This window comes from Panthera leo, chromosome B2, assembly GCF_018350215.1.
Source record: "Panthera leo isolate Ple1 chromosome B2, P.leo_Ple1_pat1.1, whole genome shotgun sequence".
NCBI classification, from domain to species: Eukaryota; Metazoa; Chordata; class Mammalia; order Carnivora; family Felidae; genus Panthera; species Panthera leo.
In genome coordinates this window covers 37,204,372-37,217,062 of record NC_056683.1, presented here as the reverse complement: position 1 = coordinate 37,217,062, position 12,691 = coordinate 37,204,372, and the positions used below count along the sequence as shown (strand labels likewise).

Here is a 12,691-nt window from a genome sequence, read left to right as displayed (position 1 = left end):
TAGGGAGAACTTTTCATTACAGGGTTTTGTTTTGTTCATTGGTTTTTATTGTTTATTTATTTTTCAGAGAGAGAGAGAGAGAGAGAGAGCAGGGGAGGCCCAGAGAGAGAGGGACACAGAATCCAAAGCAGGCTCCAGGCTCTGAGCTGTCAGCACAGAGCCCAACACAGGGCTCGAACTCACGAGCCATGAGATCATGACCAGAGCTGAAGTCGGACGCTTAACGGACTGGGCCACCCAGGCGCCCCTCGTCACAGTGTTATTGAGGTATAGCTGAAGTACAAAAACCGTACATGTTTAAAGTGTACAACTTGATACATTTTGGCACGTGTGAAATCATCACTACAACCAAGGGAATGAACACATCTATCGCTCCCCAGAATTTCTTCTTGCTCTTTTGTAATCCCTTTCCTCTGCCCCCTTCTTCTCACCCTGCCAGGAAACCACTGATCTGCTCTCTGTCACTAAAGACTGGTTTGCATGTTCTGAAATTTTACATATATCATGGAACCATACATCATGCACTCTTTTTTTCACCTGGATCATTTAACATAGCAAAGTTATTTCGAGATTTATCCATGTTGTAGTCGTATCGATAGTTTATTTCTTTTTGTTGCAGAGTCGTATTCTATAGAATGAGTGTGCCATAATCTGTTTATCCACTCAGGCATGGATGGACATTTGAGTTGTTTCCAGTTGCTGGTACTACAAACAAAGCTCCTAGGAACATTCATGTGTAAGTCTTTGTATGCACAATGCTTTTATTTCCTTGGGCAAATATCCAAGAGTGAAGTTTCTAGGTCATATGGTAGCTGGTTCAGTCAACAGTGTAAGAAATCTAATTTTTTAACAGTGTAAGAAATTTAACAGTGTAAGAAATTTAAGAAACTGTCCAGCTGTTTTCCAAAATGGTGGTCCCATTTTACATTGCCTCCAGCAGTGTAGGAAGGTTCCAGTTGTTCTACACGGGAGAGGTTTCCTTGATAAGGAAACAATATGAGGATGAAAGTATGTGTGATGCTCAGGGAACATCAAATAGTCATAATTGAGCAAACTGCGTGGTAGTGGACTACAAGGAAGAAATTTTATTTCAGGCCAGCTCATGGAGGGCTTTGGTATTTGGAGTGATGGAAACTCACTGAAAGCTCTTGAGGAGGGCACTACCTGGCCCGGCCTCTGGCTCTAAATGTAGCTTCCCATCTGCATACCATTCCCCCCCTCATGCTTTTCCCTTCCTTGGAATACATTCATCTACTATCTTGGTACCATTTTGGGACCATCAATGGAAAGACCAAGACCCAACTGAAATATTAATTTGTCTTCAAGTGCATCCCTTACCCCTGGACTTCTTTAACCATTCTTTCATACGTCATGGCCCCAAGTCATACTCACATTGCAGGTGAGTCCCCTATTCATCTGAGGTCTCTGACAGCAAAGAGTGGGGCTCATTCATGCAACATCACTCACAAGACCAATCCCTTTTAGAAGACATGTCTTTAGACACTTCTCCTTTGGTCTTATTTTTATTCGGAGTCCAAACTGAAATAACATTTTAAATCAACGAAGGTACAAATCTCGTTGCTCATTTTGCCGAGACCAAAATGAGAATCTGTGGGCTGATTCCGAGGAGGCAAAAAAATTACTCTGCCTCCCTCCCAGCTTCAGTTAGCTTGACCATCCTGTCCTCATGCTTTGCTCTTTATGCTCACCAGGTCTCCTTCACTCAAGTGTGGCAAATTACATAATTAGTGAAAGAGCAACAATTTTGCTGAGAAAATGGTTATGTGTTTATGGAAGTTCAATGGCTCAAAATGTCTAATGAAACCATTTAATGAGCCCAAAGAAAGCAGAACTGGGCCCCAGCCAGCTCTGCAAAACTGGGGATAACTGAGAAGCACCTCCGATAGAGAAGAGCATTTTGAGGCATGGCTTGGGTAGCAGGCACTCATTCCTAGGGTGGCCTCAGCCTCCCTCTCTCTCTCTCCTCCGTGCTGACACAGAACAAAATAATTAGTGAAAAGTTCCCAGGAGATGGTCTGTGGCTGTAAACAGTCTCATCTATACCCTCTCTAGATTCACATCTTTCCATCTCTTTCCCAATTTTCCATAAGATGTTAAAGTCATTAGGGAACACGGAACCTCATTGTTATTCTCTGAAAGCCTACCGTGATCCAGGGGTTTAGATTATGCAGTTTGCCTTCAATCGTTTTAGCAACTGGACAGGAATATGAATAAAGTGTGTGTGTGTGTGTGTGTGTGTGTGTGTGTTATCTTGGGACCTGCAGGTTGGTGTGCTATAATGCACTTTATTTCCTCTGTGCTCCCCCAGAGCATCAGGAACTTCCAAATTCTAGCCTGCGTTCAGGAGAACATTCTTTCCAGAGAATTCCATCCTTTTCTTTAGTGTGTCTATTGGACAAGGGAAATACCAAAAAACACTTGGGCTGGGGGCTTGGTTACTTTAGTTTTCAAACTGCCCTGGAAAGCTCTATGGCTTTGACATTGAATCAGTATCAGAGCGTAGCAGAGGCCACTACTCTAACGTGCGTTCCACAATATATTTTCTCCCGTTGGAAAGTATCCTAGACTATGGGGGGATTTTTTCTGGGGTCTTCCCTGGATGCCTCAACCCAGGCTGCTGCTTGGCCATCTTGTTCTGTCTCTCATTGGCATCTCTGATCAGAGTGACAGAGGATGATAGATCAAGGCAACATGAAATGCTCCCTTCCTTCCGAATAGACAGGGGGAATGAAATTGGTGAATTTAGCTGAGGGTGAGCAAGAGAATTCTAGACGAGAAGGCCAGTGGAGACACTTCACTATCCTGAAGCTGTGTGAGCATTCAATATAGGACCTCATCTGTTTTGTTAAATTGACAATTTCCTTTAGCAGGAAATAAAGGTTAATGCTGAGTTTCAGACCAGCTACAGAGTAAGAAATAGCTTCACTTTTTAAAGACTTGGCTTTTTAAGGCATTCTGCATGTAACCCAATTTCGTTTGATGGAGTTTGTTTTTCCTTCTCCATTTGCTGCCTAGAAATGTGTGCTTCATTATCTCCTGCAGAGTTGGGGTTGTTGGGGGGGGGGTGGGTGGAGAGAGCTGGAGACTCAGAGTTCTCCGGGCCTCAAAAGCTCTCAAAAATAAAATAAAATATATTAAATAAAAGTGAAATAAATGACAAGAGCATCCATCCCAGTGGATTTGCTGTCTCAAACATGTCACACCACACAGCTGTAACTCCTAAGGGGTACTGACTGGACCCCTTCAGTTTCCATTTCACAAGCATGGAGTCAAGGCCAAACCCAAACAGGCAGTGGATAGCACATTAGCACAGACATACACAGGGGTAGATTTTATTCCAGGGCAATGCAGTTTTTATTTGAGAGAAAACTTTGCATCTGTCATGCCCCTTTCAGGATACAACAAATTAATAATTTGTTTTGGATTTTTAGAAAAATTTAAACCTTCCAATGCTCTAACACGAAGGAAGGGCTTTATCTACATAAAATGATTATAATGGAATATGATTGCCTGGGATAAAATGCATTACACTAGAATTGTCTTTTTGAATATTGATATAAGGAAACACACACACACACACACACACACACACACACACGTGATTGTAGAGTATCAATTTTTTAATTTAAAAAGAGTAATCAAACAATTACCAGGGAGAAAAGACACAAAGCGCCAGGCCTCTCAATAGCACTGGCTGGGTACATGGCTCAGGTGCCCTCAATAAGTGGAAGTGAATTTACTTGATGTCACACAAAAGAGCCACTCCTCTCAGGATCCAGTGATCTGGGGACAAAACTGTTCGCAGGTACACCACGGTGATGAAGGTCAAGTCAGTACGCCTCGGTTTCTTGTAAATAGGACACACATACAGCTTGGGGTCCTTGGGTGCGATGGAATTAATGGCAAAGATATGCAGCACAGGCAGCTGTGTGAAGAGCACCTTGGGAGTAGATTCTGTAAGCTTCCCATTCCGTCTGTCCCAGGCTGCTCCATCCATGTAGAGCCCATAAATATACACACCTTCCTGGAAGAGTCAAGCACGAGGTAATAGGATTTTTTTAAAACTTAGGCGCTGTGAGATGGACATTCATTACTGTAATAAAGGTCATCAGTTTAGAAAGAAGACATACACCAGTCTTAAAATGCCACCAGAAGAACAAATACCACTGGGTGCATTGCGTGAGTAAAATACTGAGCCCCATTTTCTCCTGCGGCCTATCTTGAGGCCATAAGGGCTGTGGAAACATGCCGTTATTGCTTATTTGAGCAGAGGGCTAGCCCGCTGGGGACGACAGACTTAGCCAGCAGCACCAAATCACCTGTGCGTAGAGATAAAAGTCTCAGAGAGGCCCGGTCTGTCATGTAGGGTCAGAACAAGGAACAGGATTTGGAGCCGGGCGCCATGCGGGATCTCAGCCTGTGCCAGCCTAGCCAACATGCCGCTCTAACCATCTCAGTCATTCAGTGAGAGTTGTGCAGCCAGGCCCAGAGAGCAGGAGAGCCAGAGCGCCCCCAGAGGCCAGTTGTGGTAGAAGGCGAGCAGGCCTGATAGTCAGGGAGGGGGTGTGTTAGTTCAACAGTGGCTGCTTGTTATCCTGTGTCTCTCTTTCACACAAAGGGGCCCTGCCCTTGAGGTCTTCACCATTAAATCGGGGAGAAAGACATGAACTGAATACAAGCACACACTTTTTAGAGAGGCTGCCTGGTGACCAACACTGAGACTAAGTGCAGTGACTTGAGGTGAAAGGCCACCTTGGGCTGGAGTGCTTGAGGGTCTTTGTGGAAGAGACAGCTTTGAAGGGTGGGCTGCTTTTGGAAAGAAAGAGGAGAGAGGGCAGGCATCCAGGCAGAAGCAATATAGTACAAAGATAGGTAGGATGGCTAGGAAAGCCCAGGCATTTTATTTAGCAGAGAGTTTAATGGTCATAAAATAAGTTAGGGCTTGACCGTGGAAGACTACAGATGTCAAACTGAAGAGTTTGAACTTTACGTTATAGGCCATGGGGAGCCATAGAACACATATTCAGTAAGAAAAGAAAGGCTAAAGGGAATCACGGGAAACTCTGATAATCATGTAAGCCCATAAGATATATCTAGGTAGAAGATGGTAACCATTTTTCCTTTCCAATGAGGAGTAGCTAAGGGGAAGCAAATGTAGACTTATTATAAGAGAGAGTGAAATTAATTGCCAAGTGTTTCCTGGAATCCCCCTCATGTGACCCAAGCGTATGAGGACCATATTTTGGGGACCAAAACCTAAAGTACATGGTCTGACAGTAAAATGGGCAATCCCAGAAAATCAGGACATATGTATGATTACCATCATTGGTAGTGACAATTACTACATGAACGATATAAAATGTAGATACCATCCGACGGTAAACTGTATCCCTTCTAGGTTCCTTTTAATCTCAGAACTTTGCAATAGTGTCACCCAAAAATTCACGTCCACTTAGGATCTCAGAATGTGACCATTTGGAAGTAGGGGCTTTTCAGATCTAATTAGTTCAGGTCATACTGAATTAAGGTGGGCTCTAAACCCAATATGACTGGTGTTCTTGTAAGAAGAGGAGGGGATACCCAGAGGTACACATAGGGAAGAAGGCCATGTGATAATGGAGGCAGAGACTGAAGTGTTACCACTATCAGCCAAGGGATACCAAGGACTGCCTGCAACCATGAGAAGCTGAGAGAGAGACATGGGACAGATTCCCTCTCCCCACCCCCCACCCCCCACCCCCACCCCCACCCCCCGAGCCTTTGGAAGAAACCAACTCTGCCAACACCTTGATTTCAGACCTCTGGCCACCCAAACTCTGAGGAAATAAACTGCTGTTGTTTTAAGCCACTCAATTTGTGGTACTTTGTTGCAACAGCCTTAGGAAACACATACATATCTCAGTACTGCTCTAACAAATACCTACAAATGTGGACATGACTTTGGAATTGCATGATGAGAAAACGCCAGAAGAATCTGGAAGGGCATGATTGAAATAGTTTAGGTCTACTTGAATGGAGAGATCACTGGTGGAAATATACTGGTGTGCTTCTCGTGAGATGGCAGACAGAGTGAGGACAGGCATTGGACGCTGGAAGGAGGCAACCCTTGCTGTAAAGTGGCAGAAAGGGCCAGAATTTGGAATTCATCTGGTCCAGGCTTCTTCTTTGGCAATTGAGGGAGTGAAAGTCACAGAGGAAGGGAAAACGGGGCTAAGATTTATTGAGTACCTATGTGGGGTCCTAAATGATTCCATTGAATTGGCACAACCATCTTTCATGAGGTTGAATTACTGGCCTTATGTCACAGAGGAAGAAGTTGAGGTCAAAAAATTAAAGAACTTGCCCAAGTTCACAGAGCAGGTAAGTGCCAAGCAGTGGCTCTCAATGGCGTCTGCTTACCTCGGGCCCCTGCTCTTCTCCCCTCCAGGGGTCCCTCCACCAAGGGGTCCCGCAGCTAGTGGGGGCACTGCTGGAACTGGCCCAGAGCTCAGGACTGCGAATACTATTGGTCTCTACTGCCCTCCACACTCGTCCAGTCTGTGAGCAGCCCACAGCTGCAGCAGGAGACGTGTGGAAAACCCTTTTTTAGCAGACACAAGTGTAACTTGTCGTTGTAAAGAAAGGCTGTCTGGGGAGTTCCAGTGCTTGGCATTAATTCCTGCCCCAGCAAATGGAGGAGGTTTCAGCGTCAAAGTCTCCTGGTTATGACCGAGGAAACCCCACCTACAAAGCTGAGGTTCAATCTCAACTCCTCTTGGGTGGACATGCATTTGGAGGTTGATACGCAGCTACCACTTGGAGCTCGCTGAATGAATTTACTAAGGGCTTCTGTATGCACTATTACATCCTCCAGGCCAATGGAGGGACAGAGACTGTGGCCAAATGAATGTATCCGTGGAAAAAAACACACCCACCTTTCTGAGGAGAGGGAAGTTGGCAGTTTTAGGAACGTGGCCCTTGACCTGGTTGTGCATAGCATACGTGTTGGCTGGGGGGAGGCAGCCTGTCAGGCATGAGGAGATGGACTGGGGGGGTGTGATATGCCAGACCGGGACCCCCACCTTCTCCCCTCTTTGAGTGGTGAATGTTCTGTTTCAGGCATACTGCATCTCAACAGGTCTTAACCGAGGCACTCATCAGTCAGTTTTAAGCAGAATGTGAACTTGCAACACTGGTTCCAGAACTGCCCCTGCTATTTGCCCAGTGGTGCCTACCACAGGGGGTGATGTGATCTCCTCCTTGGTCTGCCGCAGAACTTCATTGTGGATGGTCACAGAGTCCAGGGCCCAGCCTTTGTGGGCGCGGGTCACTTCCTGCCTCATTGCTGTGAGGAAGCCTTAAAGAAAAGAAAAAAGATAATGCCGATGCCTTAGATCAGTCCACTCGAGAAACAAGACAGGAAGAAGCTCCAAGTGTTAGCTGCTTATCAACCTCCAAATGCGTGCCCACCCAAGAGGAGCTGAGATTGAACCTGAGGGGCACATTTCTTTCTGTGTTTTGTTTCTATGGGGACCTGCAATGAGCTAAGTATTCCTTGCTGGCTGACAGCAGGAAAGCAGCACCCTTTCTGCCTCGGAGAGAGCTTTGGTTTGAAACTCTCATGGGGTTTCAACCACTCAAGTGTCTAAAGATTGTAATCCAGGCCTAGCTCCTCGTCTCTATTTGAAATCACACTGCTTAGGAACAAGACTGGAATGGCAAATATTCTGCGATCAGCATTCCAACTAAAACTAGAATCAAACCATTATCAAGCTTCTATTTGCTATAATGGAACAATTTCATTTTGTCTAAGGAAACAAGGCATAATGCCAAAATAGAAAACCCAACTTTCAATTTGATCAAACAAAGCAATCACACCGGAAAGGAAATCTATGTGTTTTAATGTGCATAATACGGTTATTTTTAAGGCAATACAAGGTTACACATATTGTGGCCTTTCTTTAAACTTAATACAATATTTGCAAACCATGCCATTCAATTCAACAGGAGAAGCCTTTCTTGGAGAGCAGCAATTAATGTTAGAAACTACACCCTAAACTTCAAATGGACTTCAAAACCTTAAGAAGATTTTATCTGTGACCTCTATATTACATTTGGCTCCCATGTTAATAGTGAAAATCATAAATAAATTTTGGAATATGTTATGTCCCCCACCCCTACTCCCTGTCAGATCTGAGCATTATTATGCACCAGCATGTGAGAATATTGTATCAAGTTTGGGAACAGAGGGAAGAGAAGAAGTTGCAAGACATAATAACAGGAACTGAGTTACTACCCCTTGAAGCTGGAAAGAAAAACTAGGCCCTAGCTTGGCTTAATGAGGGAGTCCAGTTCTTCCAGTTTCCAAGTCCCTTCCTGGTAACTGAATTAGACACTTGGGGAGGCCCACATTCATTCATTCATTCATTCATTCATTCGTTAAGTCTCTCAGGAGTAGCTCTCGCATGCCAGGCACAGCTCTTGGTGGGATGACCACAAAGATGAATAGGCCATCCATGGACCCTGCATTAAAGGAGCTCAGTCTAGAAGAAATGTGGAGGAAGGCAAGGCATATAACACAGTGTTGTTATGAGCAGAGGTGTAAACAAAATAAACCACTCGGGAAGACAGCTCAAGGCAGGCTGAATCAAGAGGATGAAGTTGAAGGTGACTCCTATAAGGTATGTAGGAGTTTACCAAATGGGACAATTCCAGTTAGAGGAATAGCATGTGCAAAAGCATGGGGGTCTAGGCTAAAGGTGAGGCCTTTGTTCGTGCAGATACCACATCTGGCCTAACCCAAGCTGTCCCGTCACCACACAAAGCAGGCTACCATCGTCAAGGGATTAAAGAAGCTAAGTACACATAAGGAAGCCCTCAGTGACCAGACAGTGATCTGGAGTCACATTCCAAAGGTCATGATGTGTGAGACTAGGCAAAATTACGTGGCATTGAATGTCAGTTCCATCTCCCATATAACCTCAAACAGCAGGGAATGTTGGTAGAAAGGAAAACTGGAATATTAAAGCAGCAGATTAAATTAAAGGTAAAACCACCTTGGCCCAGTGGGCTAAAGCACTGTCCCAGGCTTTAATGCATTTGAATGATCAACCAGTAGGGCCTGCTGCCCCATATGCCAGACTGGGGATGCTTGCCAAGGTACCCAATACCATAAAGGTAGGGAAGTTGCAGGAAACAGCCATTGTCCCCACTCTCGTTGTGAGTCAACATGCTATGCTGCTGAGAACACCAAGCCCCACCACACCTGGGAAAGGAGTTATCTACTGGAAACTGCAATGGGATGTCCTTCTGGGATGGCTGAGTTACTTCACACCCCTGGGTGAGGGGGAACTACTCAATCTTCACTGGGATCCCACTGTCCTGCTGTAGGCCAGACTGTTGAGATGCAGTATGCCTGAAACAGAACATTCGCCACTCAAAGAGGGGAGAAGGTGGGGGTCCCGGTCTGGCATATCACACCCCCCCAGTCCATCTCCTCATGCCTGACAGGCTGCCTCCCCCCAGCCAACACATATGCTATGCACAACCAGGTCAAGGGCCACGTTCCTAAAACTGCCAACTTCCCTCTCCTCAGAAAGGTGGGTGTGTTTTTTTCCACGGGTCCAATCATTTGGCCACAGTCTCTGTCCCTCCATTGGCCTGGAGGATGTTATCGGACACACAGAAGCTCTTAGTAAATTCATCCAGCAAGCCTTGAATGACAGCCAACAGAGCCTGTCCTTACCAAACACTGAGATGTCTCTAATGAGAAAAACTGTCTTCCAAAATAGGATGGCCTTGGACATTATTACTGCCTCACAGGGAGGTATCTCTGCCATTATCCAAATAGAATGTTGCTCATTCCTGATGAGTCTGCTAACGTATCATCTTTATTAAATCACATGAAGACACCAGTGAATGCCCTGAGTGATCCAGCTCCCAACCTAAGGAACTTAATAAATCAGTGGTTAGAATCACGGAGCTGTCAGTGAAAAAAGCTGTGACTAACTTTGGGGATCATTGTCTTAATCTGTGTTTTCTCTTGCATGTGTCCATTCTGTTGGCGTGGTATCTCCCTCCTATGCGGCCAGATGGCTACCGAAAGAGCCAGCTTCATGCTAGTGAAACCCCTTGCTGACTGCTCAGGTCCCATTGCGGAAGAGGAGGCCCCATGAGATTGTAAGAGCTGGTCACAGAGTGTTGCGGAAGGTCATCAAGAGGACACAGCCACCAGCTGATCTGTGAGCTGCACTTGGGCAATTGGAGCCTCCTCATTCCCTCCCCTGTCCTTGAAATGTGTGTTCCACTTGCCCTTCCTGCTTCCAGAAGCTGCCCTAAGGACATAGCCTTGAGATAGTGATGTATTGTTGAGGCCATCTGGATGGTATACATGACTGAACTCAGTTAAGTCCTCTATATAAACTTTTAACATTTGGCTGGTGGGTACAGAGATCTATTTGGCTTCTGGCCACCCAAGATAAACCTTTTATGTAAGTGTCCTTACTTATAAAACCTTCCACCTACCAATCTGAATGGCCTGCGTCTTTCTTCCATCTTTCCCTGCTCTCTGCATTTGGGGCTGGTTTCAGAGTACACCTTCAAAGCTCCCCAGGGAGGTGCAAACCAACAGTGACCACAATAATCAAATCCAATTCTTTCTTGTAAATCCCTCCATGAATGTCATTTTCATCATTCAACACTAAGCATGCATCCATGTGGCGTATTAGACACTGTGTATCCAAGTAGAGTAGTTGGATTTCAATTGACCCTATTATGCAATATTTTAAAATTCATCCCTGATCTATGAACCTACCGGCTCACAATGCACAATACATGAATCTTGGTCTCAACCGTCCATCGGCACAAATTGAATAATTGAAATTTTCTGTAACATTTTAAATTCCAACTAAATTGCAAATTTAACCTGTCTTCATACGGCACTCCAGACAATGACATAGGTGCCAGATGATGAATGACTGGGGTTCTCTCTTATGTAACACACCTGCTTTGAAGATTTCAGCCATTATTGAAGAGCTCTGAAAACCTCCAGTGCAATTAGGGAGAGACCATCTCCTATCCCCTGCCTACTAGGGGATATGCATGATGTTGTCTAGTTTCCTTCAATAGTATGCCTCCTAATGCTTGGGTAGCACTTTTAGTATGCCAGTAGGTAGAATCTAGAACACAGATTACCTTGAACTGTTAAGAAAGGGAAATGTTAAAGAAATATATATATCTGAGGCCTGAGACTGGAGGGCAGGGAACTGTTCTATGGGTAATTCCCACCCAGAGAACATGGAGAAGATAACATAGTTTTTCAAGTCTTGATAGTTTTGTTTTGGCTTCCTAAAAAGAAAAACATGATCTTGTGGAATTCCAATTGCAGTAAATCCACTGAAATGTTCACTATTGAATTTAAAACAATGAATGGCCACCTTTCTTGTAGACTAATATCAAGGCTAATGGAATCAAAATCTTTGTTTTCTGAAGCCTGTATAATTTTATTTATTTTTCTTTTTAAAACATTTTTATGTTTGTTTATTTATTTTGAGAGAGATAGCATGAGTGGAGCAGGGGCAAAGAGAGAGGGAGAGAGAATTCCAAGCAGGCTCTGCGCTGACACAGTGCAGAGTCGGATACGGGGCTCAAACTCACAAACTGTGAGAGCATGACCTGAGCTGAAATCAAGAGTCGGTCACTTAACTGACTGAGCCACTCAGGTGCCCCTGAAGCCTGTATAATTTTAAAAGACTATTGACATATTTTTCTTTATAAAAACTTGAAAAGCTTTTGTCTTGGCACCAATTTAGTTTTAATAATTCTTAAACCAAATTTCAATCATCAGTGGTAGAAAAGTGATTCATACTTTCATATGTTTGAATTGAGAAACAAAAAGTTGGGGGAAGTCTTCACCAATAATAACCTTTTGTTCTTCATGATATTTAACCACCCACATGGAAATGGGTGATTTGACTATTCAAACATCTGAGTTGCATGTGTTCTAAATGAGCTGTTTAAAAAAAATTTTTTCACCTTCACACTCATACAGCACAATGAAATCTTAAAAGACTTGTCAAGTTTTTCTTTAAAATTTTCAGTTTCAAGCTAGTGTTGTACTTTGGAAACTCAGGTCTAAAATAACATGTGTTGTGTCTTAATTCCTATAATAGTAGTAACCCAACATTTCAGCAAACTAATTACTGTTGTTCGACTCGTGCAATCAGTCAGCCTAAAGAAAGCTGTAGAGTTCTTTAAGTATCATTTCAAACATGGCCTGAGAAGAGACTAAAGAAATAACTAATCAGGAAGGTTGCTTGTCTCAATTTGATAAGGAGGAGGTTAGTATTCGGTAATGATGCTCCTATCGGCCATTTTTTTTTTTCTTTAATAAATGAACCGGTCTTTATGTAACGGGCCTTAGGTTGGGCATTATTTCCTGTCTTATTAGTTACCAAGCCTCCCAGTAGCATCTTCAAAGATGAGGAGAAATGATGTTCCTGCTGCAAGCATATGACAGGCAGTTTTTCCCCCAAATGAGAAGCAAACAGAGTTCATTAGTAAGTTAAATAAAGGTCAGAAATCGTTAAACAAAGATGAGGCTGATCCACCCGGTTGAATAAAAATGCACCAGGCACCTCTCCTGATGCTTTGCTAGATGCTGTAAGGTGGGGGATCTTAAACTTGGCTGCAA

The 12,691-nt window shown here is 44.0% G+C and overlaps 1 protein-coding gene across 3 annotated transcripts in view; it reads right to left on the bottom strand.

Moving 5' to 3' along the window:
- Positions 1–3,626: 3,626 nt before the first annotated feature.
- DNAH8 (dynein axonemal heavy chain 8) overlaps positions 3,627–12,691 on the bottom strand; it is a 333,661-nt gene continuing 324,596 nt past the window's right edge. For all 3 annotated transcript variants that reach the window (XM_042938633.1, XM_042938632.1, XM_042938634.1), the window contains 2 exons: positions 7,236–7,357; positions 3,627–4,045 (listed from right to left, as the gene is read on the bottom strand). In XM_042938633.1, the coding sequence (XP_042794567.1) occupies positions 3,758–4,045; positions 7,236–7,357 (410 nt within the window). In that variant the 3' untranslated portion in view covers positions 3,627–3,757. The remainder of the gene's footprint in view (positions 4,046–7,235; positions 7,358–12,691) is intronic.